Genomic DNA, 24,394 nt, shown 5'->3' with positions numbered 1-24,394 from the left:
CTTAGCAACTAAATTATTAATATATACGTGCGTTACTATGGAAATCAAAATCACATTTCAGTTTGTTTTTTATTTACTTCATATCAAGTACAAGTTTGAGCATATTGAGTATAATAATTGAACAGAAAATTTAAAAACGTTGTATGTAAAATTTTCTTTTTATCTTGTAATTATTATTTTAATACACCACTTGAACTATTGAATTGTCGAGTATCGACAAACATCAAAAATTATATCACATAATTACATGTTTAAAATTATAACCAACATTAACAAGTCAAGGAAATTAGCGCCGCAGGCGACTTTTTTTACTATTAGGGTCCATTTGTGATATATATTTATCTCACTTATCTGGTTGACCCACCACGCCGGGCCCCTAGGCTGGACCCCTGTCAGATCCCCCCTTGTAGGGGTCATGATCTTATCATTCCACTACCATTATGCGGTTATATAGGAATGATTGACCAGTCTGTATCAAGAGTATTTTAACTGTCGTTGATAAAATATGATAGTTAGGGTATGAAAATTAACTAGTTAAGAACCTGCAGTGTCTTAAGAGAGTTCTGAACTTCGTTGGCCACATAACCAGAAGGGTTAAAAAAATATTAATAATGACGGTTCGACGCGAAAGAGGGGTATGAATGTTACCAACCGTACTATAATTTTTTTTTTCCGACCATGTCCGATCCTAATAGGATCATATGGGCCTCCATAGAGTAGAGGTTTGTATTAACAGATTTTGTTTTTTACGAGAAATGGATGTCAGCCACTTGCTCAACCTATTAGGTCCATACCCTGACTCACACACAAATTGAAAAACAATATGTGTACTTGCCGGACCCAGGATTCGAACCTGAGACCCACGGCGTGATGGTCCAACGCTTATGCCGCGCGGCCACGGTGGGTGTACGGTACTTATAATTATAGTACAATACTATAATTTTTAATCCGCGAAAAGTGTCAAATACTATAATTTTACGAAAATATGGCAAAAATACTATAATTTTCAAGGATTCGAGACGAAAAATGTTCCTGTACTATAGTTTTTTCAGAAATACTATAATTTTCACCCCTCTTGTACTATAATTAATGTAAAAAAAGATGGCAACACTAGGTATGAATGACGTAATGGGCCTCTCGCAACTAACGCATTCCGCTATGCAGACGATGGAATGCAAGTATCGCTGGAGAGAATTAATTTATTAATAATTAAAATAATAAATATATATAGGTATAGGTAAATCGTTTTACAGTGGCACCATGGGTACGGCAAATGCGGCTTGCAGTTGTAGTGGTATTATTTGCTAGCATTGAAACAGGCATTGTCGCAAGCAATTCAATACACGCGCGAATCGCCTATGGTGCCACTGTAGAATGATTTACCTATACATATTATATATTCTTTCTAACACTACAACAGGCCTAGAGGCCCAACGAAAGTAATGTATTTAGTAGGTAATAAAAGTTAAACAATCAAAAACACCCAGGCTTTAAGAAAATCACAAAAATGCATTGTATCCTCACCGGGTTTGAACCCGGAGTTCCCTGATGAATGGCCAGCGCCTTACGCACTGCACCATGAGTGCCAAGAATGTATTTACTTACTTTATTCTATTAAACTTCTAATACACACGGTATTAGACCTTATTTCAAGCACAAGGCCACGCTACTTCCATCGCCTCACGCCATATAAGATCTGCTGCGAATTCTCAAGCCACGTGAAGCACGTCTTCATGACTACTACTTCAATCATCAAGGGCTCACGTTTCCGCTCACAAACTCGTGAGTTTATAACACGGTCGTACCAATTCACGTTGAGACATCGATTCTCAAAGCTCAAAAGTCTAAGCCTTTGTTTTCTTGGTAAAATACCATGTCTCACAGTCATGCATGAGCGCAGGTAATACGTACGACATTTGGTCCTCACAGAATAATATAGTCTTGACGTCCACGCAACTCTAGCTTGACTGAATACATACCCGCCATGCCTTTAGGATTTCCAAGTTTAGTGGATTGCCATCCTTGGCATCCGTTTTAGAGTTAAAAGTATTAATGACCATTAACATTTAGGGTGAAAATATGAATTTTCGGAACTGTATTAAGGATCTCCATTTTATTGAGAATATCGACCGAGACATTTCTATTATGAGTCAATAAAAACACAATTTTATAAATCTCCTGCCGTAGTCGAACAGTTCCTTTCATACAGAGCCCAACAGCCAAATAATATTCCATCATTATATTTTATTCTAACAGAGTCTAATCTATGTAGATACCGACAGCGAAAGTTCATAATAATTCCGCCAGACAGTTTACGGTGGGTTCAGTAAAACTGGCTTAGAAAGTTTCAGTTACCACGTAGAGTTAAGTTTTAAATATTTAAGCGAAATCCGTATTGGTTTTTCTTTGTATCCAGAGTAAAGAGGATTTATTCAGAGCTTTCAAAGCAAAGCCTTCCGATTTTTACATTTTAACACCACTAGCAGACATGTCAGTAGTTTTGCGTGTGAGGTGATGTGTAAACTAGAGGTGAGTTGGAAATACTGTCACCAGTTTGTGTACTCAAGTATCGGATGAAACTACCTAAACTCAGTACGTGTGGCCCAATAAACTTGTTCCAAAAAACTTGTGATGATACTCGTATCATCGCGAGTCGCTGGCTAGTTGGTAGACTTTCAATACCGAGCGAGATAGCACTCGAATACAATTATATTTTAATTTATTAGTCTACGCATGCGAATGGCATCATCTTATGTATGAAAATAGGTGATAATTTTTTTGTAGCAGCATATTATTCTCTCAGAAATATGGTGAGTGACTGAGATGACGCAGTTTACAATAAAAAAACATTGTTATTATTTTTTGTTAACAAGAATATTATAATATAACATAAAAACTTCTCATAAATTTAAAATGTGTTTAAAATTTTATAATAAATGGGACATTTCGAAAAGACCAGCTCAGTGTATTTTTAGCGATTCTATTGAAGCCGATATTTCAAATACTGATATGGAGTTAAGTTTTTGTTCCAGATTAGTATGAGACTTATGTCTAACGCTCTAAACGCTCTATATAGTATTCCAAATACTAGTTAGTATTTTGGAACAAGTTTTCAAGTATTTTTTTATACTGGTAGTAAGTATACTTAGTCTTCAATATCGACCAGTTTTCCCATCTCTAGTGTAAACGTAAAACGTTGTCATTTTAATTATATTTTAATAACGTATGACCTCTCATGAATTAGTAATTTAAACTAGAGTTAACAATCCCAGGATTTAAAATACTGAAATTCATTTTACGTTACTCTAGCTCTCATGACCAAGGTGGTAGTTTCTATTTTTTTTAAATATTTAATCTACAAAATGGTAGCGCTTGCAATGATTGGAGCGGACCGGCGCGCCGGACTACCAGTCCGTCTCGTGGAAAATTTTAAATAGCATTTGAGTGATGAAATCAAGAAAAAACAACCGCATTTGGCGAAAAAGAAAGTTTCGTTTCATCAGGACAATTTTATTCATCAGTTCACACATCCGTTGCCAAGTGCCAGTACTCAGTATTTTGTGCCAAAATCAATGAGTTAAAGTTCGAATTGCTTCCTCACGCACCCTATTCGCCAGATGTAGCCCCCTCGGATTATTTTCTGTTTCCAAACTTGAAAAAATGGCTCGGTGGTAAAAGATTTGCCAACAATGAAGAGGTGGAGTCTGCGGTTGATGGCTATTTTGAGGAGCTCAACGATTCTCACTATAAACAGGGTATCGAAGCTATTGAACATCGCTGGGAAAAGTGTATCGACCTAAAAGGAGACTACGTAGAGAAATAAAAATATTTTTTCCCAAATTTTTTGTGTTTTCTTCGTTAGGTCGGATACTTCTGGGACTACCCTCGTAGGTCGTCAATTATTAAGAAAATAATAAATTCGTTAATAAACATATTTGATCTTAACTTAGTGTAACGCTTGGTAAAACGAAACATTTATTACTAATTGTCGTAAACTCCTGTTTCTACAAGCAATAATGAGATTTTACGTTATTTTTCTACAAAAATATTATATGTCATTAAGTACTCAACTAATTAGACATTCGTGAATAATGCATTATTTATAAGTAAAAAGGAATGACATCATGTGTGTCGTGGGATTACAGTATTACACATACCGTGCACTGCTTATGGTCGACAGATATTACCTACTACTGTTAGAATAATACATTTTATTTTTGTTTTTGCCTGCGGCACTGAAACCGTTGTTTGCCCAAATCTTCAGTACATTATTTGTCTGTCAGGTATTTAAGAGCGTACATAAGAGAAACGGCAAATAGTTTTCAACTGTATGTGGAACGAAATTTCGGCCGCGTTGCCATTCGGAGAGCGATAGTCGACGTGTTTGCACGTAAATTTGTTTTGTGATGGCGTCGGGGGAATATATTCTTAAATCGTGTAAAGATGACTAAAAAACGTTCCGCATGTAGGTACTTGAATAAGAAAACATGTCAATCAATATAATATTATTATTACGAATATAATAATAAACATAACATAAAAATGACGCATGTTGAATTTTTATGACAAATTATATTTCGTTCGGCTGGCGTCATTTGCACAATCTGCGCATCGCCTAGGCAAGATCTTTTTAGACCATGCCTCGGCTGAGGTATAGCCTATAATAGGCTTTAAGCCTTAAGTTAAAAATACTGTGTGAATAATGTATTAGAAAAATGGTATAATTCAGTACAGTCGTAGCAAATTTTTATTGATTATTTTTTGTCACGACTTCGACAAAACGTTCCTAAATGCATATTTCTTAATGTGACAAAAGTATTATATAGATGAGTGAATATAATATGCCATCATACGCCATTTAAAAATAAAACTATCACATCAAATAAAATCTCTACAATCACGCCCACGATCGCCGAATAGTTGCGCGTCACATGTTGTTTTTCAATGTGTATTTAGATTAGTATGGACCCAATTGGCTGAGCATCAATTTATCATAAGAATAAATCTGTTAACACAAACTCCACCCTGTGGAGGCCCATAAGATATTCTTAGGAGCGAACATGGTTAAAAATATTATTTATTTAATATACACCCACTTTTAACAAGGATGCTAATTTGTTTGATATAAAGTGCTCTGAATTTTTATTTACAATTTATTACTTAACCGATTTCAAAACTTTGTTGTTGCTCTGCTGCAAAAAATAATATTGTATATATATAGATATATTTGATAAACCTTATAGATATATTTTTTTTCTATCCGTGGACCGTGAATATAACTAATTGCCATATTTTGGAATACTTTTCATAATAAAACTTATAATAATAAATTCAAATGTGATTTAAAGTTCTATTAATTACGATTTACCTCCACAAGTGACCGCCGAATCTATTTATTGAAGGGTTACAATATTTCTAAATAAATACTTTTTATTTCAGACGTACCTGTGTGCAAAGAACAGATCGAGCAACTCCACGGCGCACTGAAGCACGAGATGGTTGCGCTGAGATGCGAAGTGGACGCGAATCCGACCCTGGTCAGCTTCCACTGGACCTTCAACAACTCCGGTGAGCAGACTGAAGTCCCGGCGAGGCTGTACAGCAGCGAGGGTGCGGTATCGAGGCTCAACTACACTCCGGCTGCAGACATGGATTATGGGACGCTGTCCTGCTGGGGAGTCAACGCGGTCGGGCAGCAGAGGTCACCGTGTCTTTATCAGCTGGTGGCTGCTGGTAAGGAATTATCTATTCCATTTTTTTTAAATATATTATGATATCCATGCATTCCGAGCGTGAATAACTATTATAATATTAGCACTTTTGGGACCTGGCTAAATAGTTCATAGTAGATACTGCCCGAGTTCGGTTACGCTACTGAAATTTATCATCGATCCATACTGTGTTTATTGCCAGTGCATGAATCAGCGCAACTATTCTATAGACAAGGCTGCTATCGAGGGTATCATATGTATGTATTTTTTTTTATATATAGAATTATTAATAACCATATCCTTGCTTTTTCGTACAAGGTGGTTGTTAGTAATTTTGAACAATCACAAACACCCAGGCTTTGAGAAAAACACATAAATGTTTTTGTCATGACCGGGAATCGGACCCAGAACTCTAGGGTGGAAGGCCAGCGCCTTACCCACTGCACCACGAGAGCCGCCTCATATGTATGTATTGAGGTATTATAATTGTTACGATAAGATAGCCGTACACTGTCAAAACTGTCTATCTCGCTCTAAAAGTTAACACAGCCAAGAGAAAGGCTATTAAGGGGAAAGGCATGCCAGCAGAGAACCTAGCGAAAAAATACGAAAATTGCAATTTGAGATATTTTTTTTTTTTGATAATTTACAATTTCAACTGAATTAATATCTGAAAACATTAAAAAGATTTTTTTTTAAATTAAATATAAACTTACAATTGTAAAAAAATGTAATAAAATGTAAATTTGTTGCAGGGTCACATCTTATTATTACATTATATTTTATGGTCATATTTATTATTAAAATTTAGTCTTTAGTCTTCAATTTTTCGTCGTTTAGATTTTTGACTAATTCATCGTTTTAATATGTTTTATATTTATTATAAAAAACATCTTTTTTATAAAAATATAAATATGTAGGTATAACTTGAAATCCTATACGCGTTACTATATGAAATGTCAAAATGGCATTTCAGTATTCTATATTTATTCAGTATTTCTATCAAGTACAAATTTTTTTGATCGTTTAAGGTAGTCATGTTTATATGATTCAACAGAAAATTTAAAAACGTTGTATATAAAAAGTTCTTTTTATCTTGTAATTATTCTTATTCATCTCAAATAATTTGTAATGTTTAAGATCATAAAAATGAGAATCACTCTTTCTATGCTTTACTGCCAACCTTGGCCCAATGTCAATCGATGAAAGTAGACGCAATAAATCTTAAAGTTCAATTGTTTTGATAAAAACCATTACACACTGCGACAATAAGAAATCTAAGGTCCACAAAAAGGATCTCTTATCTTCGTGTTTATATTATTTGTTCGTATATCGTTTTGCACAATTCCAAATAAATCAGTCGACTGGATTTATGGATGATATATTTCACTTTCCAAATCCTAAATCCCCTGTCTAGTTTTGTGTATATTAAGCTATAAATTTCATTTATCCTAGATATTTTAATGCTCATATATTATATTATTATATTTTCTGTAAACTAAACACCCACGAGTCGGTAGACACGGCATTTCAGTCGGGGCTCGAAATAGACCGGAACGCACCGGAGCGCCGTTCCTGTTCGTGAAATTCTAAAAGATACCGTTCCGGCTCGTGGCTTCTTTGAAAATTGCGTTCCGTTTCATGTTATTGAGATATTATTGCATGTAGGTATGTAGTTTTTAAAGTTGTAAGAACTGATTCGTGGGAATTTTGAAGATAAGAGCCCAATTTTAACAAAATTGACGAAAAATAACTGATTTTGCAAAAATGAGTAGTTACGCATTTAAAAAAAACTACATTTTAATGTTGTATTGGGGGGGGGGTAATGTATATTAGCGCAGAGCCCCTTCAAGTATAAATGAAACCTTGATTATTAGAATATAGAAATAGAAAAATATTTAACAAAATTTGATATTTTTGAATGATTATTCAGCGCTCCGGTTCGTAAGATTTTCTATTTCGAGCACTGATTTCAGTACATTAGAATATAAAATCTTGTGTAAAAAAAATATGCTAGATCGGCGAATTTATTCTGATGTTAACATTAATTTATTATGCCGAAGTATGTAAGTATGGTTAAATCAAAAGTATGAGGTATTTTATGTCATCCACGGAAAAATTGATGGCGAAATCCCAATCTGGTTTTTTTTCAATATCCTACATACAATAAATATTACGTAGGTACGTACATTAAATCCACATGACAATGAAATTTATTATGTGTCAAATACTTTAATATTTTTTTATGAAAATGCAATATTATTTTTATAATTATATAATTTTTGAGATAATTATTATACTATTGATACTCTCGAGCGAACACGGCAGCCCTCGGTGATTGAAGTAATCACGTGGCTGGGACATGCGTCCCAGATACCGCCAGAGTATGACATTTCGCACCCTTGTGACACAACCTTAAGGGTTCCGTCGCCGTGGCCGGCCCTCATTTAGCTTGCAGCGGTTCTACAAAAGCGATATACGCGCTACAAGTCTCGTATGGCGGAAGGCGCGAGAGTTGGCGATGGTCCGAGGGAAGTGTCGCGAACTTGTGCTTGCCCTATGCCCCAATCCTGGGGCGTGACAAGGTGAAAGAAAGAAGAAGACTCATGATTCTAGTGGGATTTTTTTTCGACCATGTTCGATCCTAATAAGATCATATGGGCCTCCACAGAGTGGAGGTTTGTGTTAACAGATTTTGTTTTTACGAGAAATGGATGTTAGCCACTTGCTGAAGTTATTAGGTCCATACTCTGACTGCACAAATTAAAAAAACAATATGTGTACTTGCCAGACCCAGGATTCGAACCTGGGACCCACGACGTTATAGGCCGACGCTTAAGCCTATAGTAGACTATCATCCACGTAACCTTGCCATTGTACACAGTGACAAGGATTTGTGTGTATACGCAACCGTATAAATGAATTAGTAAAAGACGGTCACTCGATTGGTTTACACACGTAGGTACGCCGTATAATTGTATTAGTAAATTCCAAGTACTCCATTGGTTTATTCACGTTTCTATCTATTCCAAATGGCAAGGTTACGTGACAGAGACTTTACGGTTCTTTCACCTATGAGTCAAATGGAGAGTACCTACCAAACAATTATCATATTGGTAATCTGATTCTGGTTAACATCGATAGCAGACGTTATAGAAGATCTATGCACCTACTTCAGTCGACGAAAGCTATACTGAAATGAATAGTTATCAGTTGTCTTTGTATTATTAGTTGTTCAAAAATCTTTTTTTAAATCTTCAGGTCGACCGTTTCCTTTATCGAACTGTTCTGTGGCGAACCAAAGCGTGGATGGACTTCGGGTCGAATGTCTGGAAGGATTCGATGGTGGACTTCCGCAGACGTTTCTCATGGAACTCTTGGAGCTTCCCGGACTTAAGGTATGAAATGTAACATTATATGCATAACGAGAAGCGACCTCGCAATCTGGCGAGATTACGAACCGTTTCACGCGGGATACCTGTGTGACGCCACCGGCGTGGCGAGATTCAACATTTACATATTGTATATGAACGCGACACTCGTGTGTCCTCCGTCTGAACGCGCCCGATCAGTTATGTGTAAATACGGAATCTCGCACACGCCGGAGGCGCCACGCAGGAGTCCCGTGTGAAACGGGTCTAAGAATATGTACACAAAAGGTGGAAGCACCTCACAAATACAGTATGCCTCAAAGATACCTACATATTATGACAGTTATTGATAAAACGCTTAGATCATTTTAACCAATCGAGATTATAATACGTAGGTATAGAGTTTGCAATTCCGGAATTTCGCTCGATTTATCGATTGATCTTTTTTCCAAACGTGTACGCAGACGATGCCCTGCTACTGGTAGATGCCGATAGTAGGGCGAAGATTGAGAGTGCAGTTGGTGAAGCCCTAAAATCAATTGAGGCATGGGGAAAATTAAGTAGACTTTCCTTCGCAACTTCAACAACCTCAACGACCAAAACAGAACCCATTCTCCTAAAAGGACCAGTTAAGGTAGTTTTAAATGTACGCGGCTTCCCAGTAATACTAGCGTTAAAGTTTCAAAGATTTTCACCTATCTCGGCGTTCAATTGGACACTATGTTAAATTTCGATCACCATGCCAGGACCCAGGTCTATAAGGCTGGAATGACCTTCGAGAGAGTCGGCCTTATGGTTGGTGACGGATGGGGTCTACGATTAAGGGCACTTAAAATTGCCTACGATACCATAAGGGTATCACTGCCTACGTCCTGCTAGCGTTTGGTGTACGCGTATCCACAATTAGTGTCAAAATTAGAAATATTCTTTTAAGTGGGCAGCGCAGTGCGTTGTTATTAATGGCAAAGGTCTACCGCACAACTCCTTGTCCTGGCAGGAATCCTTCCTCTTGAACTACGCATACAGGTACACGGTGCATCCACGGTGCATCCACGATGCTCCTCAAAGGTGAATAGGCCGTTGTTGGTGACTTTCACCGAAAATACGATGTTTTAGTGTATTAATATTTGATAAAAATTATTAATCTCGGTCAGGATCGAGAATATTACTCCCGAAACCCCGAGATTATGGTCCTAATCCACCATTTCTCTAACCACAGCGTGTTTTATACATTTTTTATGAGTACAAAACCATTATTAAATTATGATCATAAAAACATTGAGCAGTAGTGAGTAATACTTGCCACTCCTGCGCACCCATTAACCGACCAGCCGGTGCGACTCGACGCAGTGGCCGGTGGGTGAGCATAGCCACACACAGTCCGTGTAGATTGTGTACTGTCTGGATAAGGCTGCAGACACACGGTTTTGCAGTGGACGTGCGTAGACGTTCGTCGACGCAGGGTCTTCTTTGATTCTGATTATAATCACCAATTGGATTTATTTTATCTAATAAGTGATTCTAATCGGATGCAATTGGAATCAAATAAGACCTGCGTCGACGCATGTCGACTGCAATGCCGTGTGTCTGCGCCCTTAGAACATACATAAGCGGGGTACCTACATAGATAATACGCAGGTACCGCCGCGGAAAAAATAACCGACGTGTCGAGTTGCAGCTACTGTTCGCCCAATGGACGCTCAGGCTAATACGAGTAGGTAAATCAGTGAGTGACTGTGACTATGCAAAATCGAAAAAGTTTAATAAAATATCGACATATAATCATATTTTTTTTTATTCGGCAAGGGAAACCTTCTAATTTCATCGTTTGTATCTTCATTTTCCAGGTGCGATACAACGTGAGCATCCCACGAGCTCCGCCATCTTTCGAAATCGAGGGTCTGGAACCCGGAGCGAGCTATCGCCTCAACATGTACGCTGTCAATGGAAAAGGACGCAGCGACCCTGCCACTATAGAGACTGTTGTCTTCAAGGGACAGGCCAAATTTGTTGGTGAGTCGACATAATAATATTCAAACACTCAATTGACTTTTATTTTCCTTTAAGGCTTGGCTCCTGGACTACCGACATTCTTCAGATTGTAGCATAGGCGTAATTTAAAGTGGTATATTATCAAGGAACACAAAAATAATGGATGTAGGTTACCTCCTGGTTGGTTGGCTGTAAGAAGGTACGATTCTCGAATGTGGAGAAATATGGAATAAACTTTAAAGAATATGTCAGTTTCAGTGACGTACGGTGGGGGTAGGCAGGTCATGCATTTGTATAGGGGCGACACACAATAAAGGGCGGCGAATGAAGGAACAAATACGAATATTACAACTGTTGAGAGTAGTAGGAGATTTCCATGAAACAGACGATACGGTCGCTTTATTAGAAAGTGTTGACATAATATTAGTTTAAAAAATAATCGAAGCATAAAAATTCCTAAGACTGTTGTCACTATTGTATTGTAATACCCATAGAGGTATTAAATAAAAAGAGGGGCAAAGAATCGGCTTTCTCATACAACTGAATGAAGCAGGCCAACAATAGCCGACAAATTACGATAAATAATGACGCGATAAGAAAAATGTAGGGCATCATGGAGAATTTACTTTGGTCATTATAACGTACCCACATAATATGATGTTAATGTGGAAATTTTGCCGCAAATTGATTACCAGCCTGCCTCACCATATTTGCCTGCTTCACCATACTTTCATATAACCTGCCGTCCCTAGGTAATACCCATTATAATACATATTGTTATGGCGGCCAAATTTTCATAAGGGTGCCTCCAAACCTGTCAGCGCCACAGACTTCCGCGTAGTTAAAACCACCACTGTTTGAAAGTAGGTTTCGTGGAAATGCTCTAACTCTCAATAGATAGCCGAAAATACAATATAAGATATGCAAGTAGGTTCCTAACAAACTAGCAGACAATTTCAAACTAAAAATAAGAGATGACCGCATTCTAAGTCTGCTTATGGACCGCACTTTGCCTAGAGATTTTACTGTTCAGTTTCAATACTTACGTCTGTGCATTAAAATTAAAGTTTGTCACGTAAACAAAACGCACATTCAAAATTGGTAATTTCTGAAATCATTCAAGTGGTTTTGTATTTCGTACGTTTAATGGTCTGACCATCAAGTTATAAACCAAAACTGCCTTCAGTAATGTATAATATTATGTTTGATGTCAACTTGACTTGTAAACATAGAGGGACATCAGGTGCCCTATGTTATAACTTGTGACATGAAGTCACCCGACGACATGATGTAATTGTGACGTTAACTCAATACACGCATCGAGGTGAGCCGCCCAATGTTCACGGCTCACCATAGATATTATGCTGAAACACCTATTTGTGTATGGGGACAATGAATAACGCCAGTATTTGAGTAGCGTTTATTTCTCGAATGGTATTGACTCATTCCGGTAGTACGTCACAATGATGTCATATGACGTCATGTCGACCGGGCGACTTCAACTCGCAAGTTACAACATAAGGCCCCAGGTACGTATATATAAAGTCGTTGGACATACAAGCATCATAAACAATCTACATACATATACACATAGTAAAGTGTCTTCATATTCTATATTTTATTATTTTCATATTCTTCTTCAAATGTAATGCTTTCTCTCTACCACCTACAAAGTTTATGCAGCCTTTCGTTCATTTATCGTAGCGTAACGTAGAAGTGACCTTCAATTAATTTTTGTTGGATATGTCATGTCCTTTGAAGAACTCTCTGTCGTTGTGAATGACGTGCACTATTATATGCAGGATTCGTGTCTGTGATCAAACGATATTATAAACGCGTAGTAACAATTTATTTAAACTAATTTGTAGGTGCGAGCAGCGGAATCCCTCTGAGCCCAGTGCTAGCCGGACTGATGGTGACCGCCGCCCTCTTGGCCGCGGTGGTCTGCGTGGTGATAGCGGCTCTCTATCGAAGACATGGCTCGGCTGCGGCACCTCTCCCCGCCAAGCATGCCCCTCTCAGGTACGTAGGCCTAAGGTGCGTTTTCGAAACCACCTATTTCGTAGAGTAGACCTTGTTGCCCTTCTTAGTCCACCCCTGTTCACATTGCAATGAGAGTTATATGACAATTGCTATTTTGACCTAACATAGTGATAAAATGTATTTTAAGTAGGTAGGTACCTAAGTAGATCTTATTTCGACGACCATTTTGAAAAAATGCTTCCAAACTTCAAAAATAAAGGAAACAGATCTGCATGAATGATAAGTGTAAAGTATTAGATTATTTATTATAAACCTATTAGAATCAAAGATATCAAATTAAAACAGCAACAACTTATTATCAATGGTTTTAGACTTTTTTCTTCTAGTGGTTTCATTGCACACTGTTAGAACCTGTATCATTTCACTTTGTGGCTTACCCACAATTATTTTAATTTAGTCCAATGTTAAAGGGAATCACATGAATAATTACAATTTCATAGAGACATCTATTAACCGAATTACGAAGCATACACCCTCACGTAAGATAAGAATACATTCCAATACAAATTACCTTTAAGGCAACTTAACCAGATGTCACAATAATTAAAATATTTACATTTCAATAATGAATATTCTAAAAACTGATATTAGTATTACAGTAATTTTTTGACTGCCGATTATCCGGGCTAATTGTGGGGAAAGGCGGCAAGCATAAACCAAAAACACAGATAATCCGAACTATGGTTTTTTTCTTTTTAAAATACTACATATTATACATTTCTCAAGCAGACAATTATTTTAACACGTTTAATACTCATTATTTATTAAGAAAATCTGTGATTTTGGTTTGTTTGTAGGAATATTTTAATGATTTTCTAATATCAGTTTGAATTTTCCTAATACCTATTATAGTGTATACTGTATACGGTGTATCGTGCACGAATAATCGGGAGTTTCCTGTATATAGCACATTGTATCTTATTTAAATTCTTTGTGTAGGTAAAACTAAATAGTTTCTTTTATTTTGTTAACTGTCAATTCATGGTGGACCTGCATTGTATTTTTATTTTTATTTAATAAAACGCATTTTTTTTGTAGTACTTATTCCACTTTTAATCAATAGATTAGGACCGGTTTCGTCCACCTCAGAGGTAGAGTTGAAAATGTCCCTCTGAGGCGGACAAAACCGGCCCAAATCTATTGATTAAAAGTGGAATAAATACTACAAAAAAAATTGCGTTTTATTAAATAAAAACAACAATACAATGCAGGTCCACCATGAATTGACAGTTAACAAAATAAAAGAAACTATTTAGTTTTACCTAAACCTACATACCTAATAAAAACAACAAAACTAAATAGATTCATTTCCAAATATACAGGCCGATGGACGGCTCCCATCGCTCAGGCGAGAGCATTTGCACTGAGAGTATGGGAGGTGGCGGTGGGTTGGGAGGGGGTGCGCGGGCGCCCTCACCTCTCGACTACCCCGCATGCGTGGCTGCCGGGGCACTGCCTCTGCTGCATCACCCCGTTCAGGCCGGAGTCGCTCCAGACAATGAGGACACAGATCCAGATATCATACCAAACCAATATGGTAAGAAAGGTATTTGTATAATTTTTTTTTTTTTGGAAGGTGTGGGTACTAATTTTTTATGCAGGTATGTTAACAGTTAAATTTTGACAAGCATTAATAATAAAAAATTTGCATCTATCAACATGGGTTCCTAACTCATAGATTGTGAACCCCCCCCCCCCCCCCCCTAGCCATGGGGTTAGGAAGGTATTTCTCGAAGCTTACTAACTACTTTAGTGGTCTATTCTATACACAAGACAGCTATCCACAGTAGTTTATCATATTATTTATGTACTGAGGTATTATAATTGTTACAATAAGTTAACCGTCAAAACTGTCTATCTCGCTCTAAAAGTTAACACAGCCAAGAGAGGAGCTGTTAAAACTTTTTGACTTATTGTAACAATTAAACACCTCAGTATAATAAAGTAGTAGAAGTAGCTACTATGTTTTTCGCAAATCAGCATGCGTCATTGGTGGTCACCAATGACGTCGAAGTGCAATGGAAGTAGACCAGACGTCATGTAATCATAAAAAAATGTACAGTATAGATTTTTAAAACCGGTATTTCGGTACCGAAAAATACCAGGATACCGGTTTTGAAATACCGGGATTGCAAACGCTAGTTGCAGCTGAGATAATACAATTTGAAATAAATTACAATTTTCAAAATACTCTTTCTTAATTAGTTAATTGGTGTATCTTTTTTTATTTATTTTACATTATTTATGTACAATTAAGTTTTTGATAGTGTGTTATATTCAATGTTTTGAATAAGTAATTATTTTAAATTTTATCAATGAAATTTGTCAATGAAAGCTATTTTTACAAATTGAAATATCTATTTCCTTTGCTTACATGTTACAAAATCTATTACACACAAAAAAATAGTACAATTGTTCACACATATCGGCATTAAATTCTTAATTTCGTAAAAATGTGACTTAAAAACTTTTACCCTGCAACCACAGAATTCATCAATATTTTTCATTTCTCTACAGCAAAAATGGTAAAAAAATAATACATATAACATGTTTTTAAGTGATGAAGGAACAAATTAAAACTTTAAAAAGCAATGCAAACGCAAAACAAAGTTATTACGGGACATAACTTCCATTACTTACAATATGAAATTATCCATACAAATGCTTATTATGTCATGATTCATGTATTTGTATTTTATTTCTAGAGAGAAGGCCGGTAGTGAAAGGTTACATGAGCTTACAAAGGACACCATCCCAGCGCCTGATCACTAAAGCGACAGCTGATGAAGAGAGATCAGACCCTGACGGTGGAGTCTACCAGTTTAAGCCTAAGGATCTTAAAATAACCCCTGCCAATGTAAGAACTCAATTTGTTAAATCTCAATATCTTATTCTGCCTGCAGATGTCCATTGCTGGACATAGACTATTCGTATTTCCTTTTATTGGGTCCAGCCTTGTGCCGTCTACATCTGGTTTACAAAGTTCGGCGGCTCTTCTGATGTCATTGGAGTCTTCCAATACTTCCTAATATCCCATCAGAGACCTACATTCTCATATCTTTCTTCCCCACAAGTTATTAGTCATCTCATGTAGTCGACCCACGACAAGTAAAGTCATGCGATAATATCTGTGAATTTTGTTCGCCGACACATAATATATTCATGATTTCCAGTTTTATGGCTTGATATGCCACTCCTTGGAGAGACATTCAGCACTTCTACGTGTAAACAGTTATTATCGTGATAGTTTAAAATACACTCTATTGGTGCAAGTAAATCCATGTACATGTACAGGCGCTATACGGCTCCTTCTATCTAAAGTCTAAATTCTTTGCATACAATCATACCAACAAGCGAGAAGAAGGTTGGAGATCATCATGGCCACTTGAGTACTGCAGCTATAAATCATTGAATTTATTATTTATTTGTTTTTTACAGTCTTATCACAGTCTGGGCAGAGCACACAAGGGAGTCAACGTGTGCAGTCCAATCAGCTCCGGTGTAAACGTTACATCGACTCTCACCATGCACAGGCTGAGGCCCGAAATAGTCACCACGTCTAATCGGATACAGGAGAGCTGTATTTAAACTCTTCGATGGCAAAAAATAAATTAGTTAATTAATTGTTCAATTATTAAACATTTACGATATATGAAAACAATCTCTATAATGATGTACATAAACTATGAAGTGGTTGAATATTTAAATTTGAACAGAATATTTTAAAAATAGCTTTCAAAGAATCTGGGTAAAAAATAATTTAGCCAGTACAATAACCTCGAATCAAATATGCCTTTTTGTATGTACATACTATATTCATTCTTTATTTCAATTATTTTCATGGAATTATTGAAATATTGTCATGTTGGCTTTGGCAATAAACCATAATTTGTATATAAGTCAATTATTATTCAATATTTTTAATTCATAATTCGAAATTTGTTAGTTAAGTTTATATTATACCTGGCCACATCGTATTTTACCTACAAAATAAATTGTTAAATGGATTTCATTACTTAAAGGCTCTGGCACACAGAACACGATCTGCCCGCCGCCGGCGGTGATCTAGTTGTATACACAAGTTAGCATCCTTCCAGCTACACACAGGGCGATCTGTCGCAGTGAGCCAGTTGTAATCGCAGCGGGCAGCGATACGAATGTACAAAATTACAAAATCGACCACGCGATCTGTGCAATGGCGGAGTTGAAACAATTGAGAATGAAACAGAGTTATTTATCGAAAAAGAGAACATATTTTATTGTACGACACGACAAAATCCATTTTCATGAGATTTGAGCTCAATACAGAGGCGGTGGTACTCCCCAAGTCTTTCCCTTTTCGTATTGATGTCATGTACCCAACATCGTCTTTTTTTTCTATTACTTCATAGGGCTAATAGAAAAAGGAATTGCTCCTCGACCAAACTAAAACTGTTAAAAAAGAATACATATCTCCCCGCTAGAAAGCAACCGGATACTGGATCGCTGACAAAGGTATCACAGCCTGTGTGACGTTCTTATATCGCTGCTGTGTGCCAGAGCCTTAAATGTCCACTAAATCATATAATATCTCTAATTATTTTTGCTGAGATTCTTAAAAGGTATTTTTAATCGTATTGTGTCAAATATTTACAAGTCACCCTTGTATCAAATTTAATGCCAGTGATAATATTGTAACACTATTTTAAAATATGTTTTAAATGATCAAGGTTCAAAAATGATCGGTCGTGAATTATCTAGCTAAAAAAACAATTTAGAAATTTATAATAAAATCAATTTTTCATTTTGTCTAGCATTTATAAAATATCGCAAATTTCAAATTAATATTTCCTTTATGCTTTGTTTATCGTGGAAATTTTATAAAAAATATTTATGTCTTGACTATTTTAAACCCACAGAGAGAAAGGGTGAATCAAAAATGAGAAAAAATTTAAAATGTGCTAATGAATGAAATAGGTAACTCAATATTTATAGTCAATGAAATGGTTGCCAAAATTATTATTATATGATTCATACCCATTATGCATAATATTCACTGAACCACCATCTTATAAATATTTATTTGTATATTGAAATTTATTTTCGAAAAGCTTGTTAATTCAAACATTCATAATTCGAAATTTGCTTTAATTCAAAATTTTCAAATAAATTGTACAATACGTAATTCTAAATTCATAATTCAACAATATTTTTTACCCAATCAATGAATACAATTAATTTCGATGAGGATTGAATGAATAAGTGCACCGATTACCAATTTCAACAAATTGAAAGGTAAACATGGGATTGTAAATTTTACATATTTACGCATAGATTTACTGCTGACACTACATTTATTATCGCGGCCATAACAAAAAAATTACGTGTAAACATTATCGTGGAAATTGCAAGATCGCATGTAAGAATCAAAAAAGTTTAGAAGTTTCTGAATTTTCACGCGACAATTGGAATGCAAGCGCCTGAGCAGTAGAACGATTGTAGCGAACCTGCCTTTAAAAAAATGAATTACACCGCGCACTCATATTGAGGTTAACCGATTTTCACGACCTGTGAAATAGTACCAAATGATAACATCATGTCTCGCTTACTCTTGAAGAATAAGATTGGGAGACGGTCAGTATTTTTACGTGTAAACAGTTATTATCGCCATAGTTTAAAATACACACTGTTGGTGCAAGTAAATCCATGCACGTGTACAGGCGCTATTACTGTTGTAAGATACCTCTTGTTGTAAAATAATAATCCATTATTACTCTTCCTTGAAAAAAATTGTATTTGTATTTCTTTAAATAAATCAAAGAAAATTAATTATTTGTGCAACTTGCTCTCGGTGGTTTTGAAATAGTTTATTTTTTTAAATTAAATAAAATCCTTAAAATTTAAATGAATACTGATATTATATACCGAATACCTACCTAAAATTTATGAATTTATTAGTCGGAGTATGTGTATCTGTATTAATAATTAATAATATTATTAACCCTATGTAATTTGTGACTGATAATTTTAGATTAAGTGATATTTTTCTTCAATTATGATTTTACATTGCATAATATATTTTATATTTTTGCATATCTGCCATTAATTTAGATTTTAAAATAATTTTAGACATGTTTACTTTGCTAGAAGGACAATTAAATATATCGATCTAACCAAACACTTTGAGATAAGATATTTTGTATCTACAAAAAAAAATTGATTTTAGGCTTGAATCTAATTATAATTTTTTTTATTTTTTATGAACCATTTTATAATACATTAATAATAATGTGATTTATTTATATCTGTTATTTATATATGGCTGCCCCCTTTTTATACCCATATAATATTATAATATACCTACTTAAGCCAATGATAAATGTATGATTATAAGTGATTATCATCTATTGTTTTATGAAGTCATCCAAAATTAATTATTTTTCTTTTATGACGTCACGTTAGCTATTTATTCAAAAATTATATTAATTTTGAGCTGAATTTTAACGTGTAAATAAAATTTTGTAAGTAGATTTTATACTTTTATAAAAATATAAAAAAGCCTTGATCAAAATACAAAAAAAACCTTAGTTAAATATTGTCCATTATATAAAATACAATACAACTCAAAACACATGATTTTGAATAAATTGTAATTTTTGACTGTACTATATTCAAATAAAAATATTTATAAGTCTTGTATACTATAAAACTTCATCGTTGTGAGTTTTTACAGGAAAATTGAAACATACCTACCTACTTCACATTGTTATAAGATGCTTCCGTATAAACGGAAATACATAACGTAAATTGACTGTAATTCTAATTAACATAAGTAACATACAATACTGACTGTTTCCGTAATGAGTGTCAGGCGTATTCACATACATAATAGGCCATGGTAATCCAATCCAAACCAGGGCACTGGCACTTTCATCCGGTGGCACTCGGTTTGATTCCCGATGAAGTTTCTATAGACCCCACAAAGGGGGGGCTGACAGGGCTCTAAGCCTTAAGGGCCGGGCTAAAGGGGGCCCGGCGTGACGGGTTGACCAGATTAATGATAAATGCATCAGAAATTTGCTCTAGGAAAAAACGCTATTTCGGTTGGAGGATATTTTTAAATATATGGTTATGCGATGAAATTTTTCTTTGTTTTATGTTGATACTCGACAACTCGATAATTCATGTAAATGTATTAAAAACTGCTAAAATACACTGAATACCCCTAATTTTACCTCAAACACTATTTGGAAAACACTACTATTGAGTGGCGATATGTCGGGGGGCCGCCAAATATCCTGGCCCTGAGGCCTGCTTCAGGATGTGAGGGCGATGATGAAGTCACAATATATTTATGTGATTTTCTCAAAGCCTAGGTGTTTAATTGTACCACTTCAACTATTACATTACTGTAATGAGCTCAAGACCCATTGTAGTGCTAAAAAAAGAATATGTATGTTACCAAGAGACATTTTAATTTTAATTTTAAGGAGCTACTAAAAAATAAAACAAAAAAGAACAATGAAATGTCACATGAAATTCGAAATTAGAAAAAATATCATTGTCTCCTCAAATAGAATTTAGCACTATTTTCTTATTGGTTAATTTGTCTTTTCAGTTTTACTCTCACATTGGATATTATGGAACATAAGAGATTGTTCTAAAAAGACAAAATTCAAGATGATAGCCAATTCAATCATGCAATTGGCATATGAATCAAATTAATGCCAACATGTTTATATCACGAACTACTCGTTTATTAATTGAATCAGCATTTACATGAACAGAATTCCATTATAATGGTTTCAAATCTGTTTTTCTGTTGGTTACCGAGATGCTAGATATTTTGATGTTGTCCAAACAATGAGTGTTGTATGTTATGTTAGGTTACTTTACAATCCCATCCTAAGTATTTATTTCCGTTAATACAAAAGGTTTGCTTTAGTTTATTATATTGATGATGTACTCAAAGAAAAATACCATAGGATTGAACTATGCAAAATAGGTGCTGACAGCTTTGTTAATAAGACACATGATATAATATATTTCGTCAACTATGACTTAAGATAAATGACTATTAAAATATAGTATTCAAAAGGTAAATTAACATTTTCGAGTGATTTATGATTTATTATGTGCAAATCCATGTACAACTCAGCAGTCAGTGTATCACTGTCGGTAATATATCACCCACGGTGGCCGCGCGGCTTAAGCGTTGGACTATAAAGCCGTGGGTCCCGGGTTCGAATCCTGGGTCTGGCAAGTACACATATTGTTTTTCAATTTGTGTGTGTCAGGGTATGGACCTAATAGGTTGAGCAAGTGGCTGACATCCATTTCTCGTAAAAAACAAAATCTGTCAACACAAACCTCTACTCTGTGGAGGCCCATATGATCCAATTAGGATCGGACATGGTCGAAAGAAGAAGACGAAAGAATATAGGTATTATCAAGTTGCATGCAGTTGGATTTCTAAAAGACTTGTAGAAAGAAACGCCATTTGAACAGATATCCATAAAATATACACCGTGTCACTCAAAAATGTTGAAAACCTCCTTCTGTAGAGACGGTGCCTAAATGTATGAAATAGAAATTGAAGCAAAAAAATTAGACCACTGGTCAATAATTAAATTAAATACAAGTGACTTCGCATTGCAGGTTTATTAACAAGAACTTCACACTACTGCTGACATTTATTTGCCAATTTTCAGGGCAGGGGATAAGCAGTCAGTAATACTACACTTTTCTGCATTATTAATTATGTAGTTGAAAAATCCTATAAAATTTGTGTAAAACCATTTATAACCGCACTCGAGTAAGTAACCACAATGAACATATAAAATGGCTGCCATATTACGTGAATAAGAAAATCGGAATGGAAACTGAGCGATCGGTTCATATTTGTATAGTTTACCAACTTAAACCATGCTTCACGCTCTTGATAAATAATTTCAAATGTCATAACTGAAATAACATATAATGCTCCTATTATAGTCCAAATTCTTTGGTGTCACTCAGTTCTAACTGTTTCAAGTTCTCCATTTTAGTATGTTGCATCTTTTAGCCAAGTTATTGGTGGGTTAACTTTTTTTTCATATTTTTTTTGAAATTTATTTATTGAAATTTATTGAAAATGTTACACGAGAGTCAAGTCTCCCTTCATGTGTTTAGTTTAATTTATTTAAAATTGGGTATCTAGCTTCCTCCATTTTTGAATATGTGACAGACGAAAGTGTATAAATCTTATAAACATTGTTTATTATGTAATATATATTTTTCTTTGTTCTTATATTTTGGATATTGTGAATATTAAATTTAAAATATATAAATAATATTATAATGTGACAACTGCCTAAATAAAAAAAAATGTACATAACATTACTGTTAAGAAAATATCATCCAATGATCAAGATTTACTAAAAACCTTTAATATTATTAATTAATTACTACGTGTACGGTTATAATTACATGTAAAAATTTAGGAGTTAAGTTAAGGTTGAAGCATATTTTACAATATTTTATAAGCATTGAATAGTTTGAGATATTTAATTTAAAATGTTGTAAATACCTATAACACATTAGTCTTTACTTTTAACTGTGATGATGATGTATTGATATTTCTAATAAATGAAATATGTATTAAATGTATTATAATAAAAATGATGACATCATGCAATCCAATGTGTTTTATTTATTTTCATAAGTATGATGTTTTTTTGCAATTGAATAAGGCCCTACATTGAAGTCACAATTTCACCAATAAAGCACCTAGTCGCATCTAACAACATTACCAGCCTAATGTCTACTAGGTTTTCATGCCCTCAAGAGATAACCATGACTTAAATTGTTTGAAGCACGTAGCGTTCATACAGTCACCTTTGGTTTCATTTAACCCGTCCAAGAATTATGTTTTCGAATACTTGGATAACCTTCTGTTGTTTCTCAATTAGGTTCCAGCGAGGCTATTTTAACATATAACTTAACATCCAAAAAGAACTAATCACATTTATCACTTTATGTAGTCAGGCAGTTAATTATTACAGTAATTTAACCGTCTGAACTCTCAAAGTGCCATCTTTTAAAAGCTCTTGCCTGTGTTAACTTTTAGAGTGACAAAGAGTACGTCAATTTAACATACTTATTGAGAATTGAGATGCAAGATACGACTGTTGAAAAATAATTACTTCACGGCAGCCGCCGTAATTTATAGTTTCCGCGAGCTGTCAAATATCGAGTGGCTAGTAATAACACAATATGAAATGCCTTCCGTGTTAATTAGGACCAATGAAAATAACGGAAATGTGATAACTTACTGTTAAGAATAGCTGTGCAAGTTTCATTACCCATACGTATCTATTTATTTCACAGTCATGTTGTATACTCGGATTTTCTTAAGGACAGTAGCTTGGACTTGAATACGACTCTTCCTGTGAAATCCACATGCCTGGGAGTAGATATGGTGAAAATTAAAGACGTTTATTAACATATGAAAATAAGTTTATTAGAAAATTACATATTTAGATATTAGTAGTAATGGAAGAAGACAACTAATCTACTGCCATGTCTGCCTGTGATCGGTACACATGCTCGTAGCCCACCTTCATGATGTACTGGAACTTTTTATCTTTGCTGATCTCCATCAATTCATCGGAACTCAAAAGGTCATCCAAGGGCACCAAGTATTCATCCAAATTGCAATCTGAAAAAACAAAATTTATATCATTTAAATTACCTATATTGATTCCACCGTGGAACAGAGGTTAGAAGCAATTGTCTATCTATTGAGCTAGGGTCACAGGTCATAAATTTGAGCTGAAAGGGACTGGTATGGACCTTGGCTGCTTGGATATGAGGTTTCCTAACAGATTTTCTAATGAAAAATGGATGTTTATTAGGTCCATGCTCTGGGTCCAAAGACACATTGAATAACGACATGTGAATTCGCCAAACTCGGAATTCAATCCTGAGACCCATGACTTCATAAGCGAATACTTGGCCATCGTTAGCAGTGGTGAGAGGTGGAGTTTGGCTGTTAAGATTCGACATGAATAGTGCTACCTTGTAGTACCCTGCCTATACCAAACTATAATCGATTAAAAATATTCTTGTATCTATAAAATATCTAAAATTAATTCCACAATTCTTGACAATTTTAATTTTTTAAATTATTATAAGGGAATAAATATTTTAAAAAATGGTCATAATACTGACATGTGACGCAATGTGACATCACTAATATTTACGCTCGTGCATCCAAATCGGCATTATTTAAATTGAAGATAATGCATGCTCCTCCTA

General features: G+C 35.1%; 2 protein-coding genes across 2 annotated transcripts in view; one reads left to right on the top strand and one right to left on the bottom strand.

Moving 5' to 3' along the window:
- The window catches only part of side-IV (sidestep IV transmembrane protein), a 298,443-nt gene extending 280,266 nt beyond the window's left edge, over positions 1-18,177 (top strand). The window contains exons 10-16 of the mRNA XM_085948535.1: positions 5,440-5,733; positions 8,973-9,109; positions 10,930-11,095; positions 12,943-13,096; positions 14,440-14,654; positions 15,823-15,974; positions 16,556-18,177. Coding sequence (XP_085804661.1) covers positions 5,440-5,733; positions 8,973-9,109; positions 10,930-11,095; positions 12,943-13,096; positions 14,440-14,654; positions 15,823-15,974; positions 16,556-16,705 — 1,268 coding nt within the window. The 3' untranslated portion in view covers positions 16,706-18,177. The remainder of the gene's footprint in view (positions 1-5,439; positions 5,734-8,972; positions 9,110-10,929; positions 11,096-12,942; positions 13,097-14,439; positions 14,655-15,822; positions 15,975-16,555) is intronic.
- Positions 18,178-23,576: 5,399 nt separating this feature from the next.
- Nup133 (nuclear pore complex protein Nup133) overlaps positions 23,577-24,394 on the bottom strand; it is a 38,364-nt gene continuing 37,546 nt past the window's right edge. Inside the window, exon 18 of the mRNA XM_085948661.1 lies at positions 23,577-23,795. Coding sequence (XP_085804787.1) covers positions 23,644-23,795 — 152 coding nt within the window. The 3' untranslated portion in view covers positions 23,577-23,643. The remainder of the gene's footprint in view (positions 23,796-24,394) is intronic.

Source organism: Rhyacophila brunnea, unplaced genomic scaffold, assembly GCF_057557595.1.
Source record: "Rhyacophila brunnea isolate RB1 unplaced genomic scaffold, BYU_Rbru_1.0 scaffold_20, whole genome shotgun sequence".
NCBI lineage: Eukaryota > Metazoa > Arthropoda > Insecta > Trichoptera > Rhyacophilidae > Rhyacophila > Rhyacophila brunnea.
This window is presented reverse-complemented; position numbering and strand designations above follow the sequence as displayed.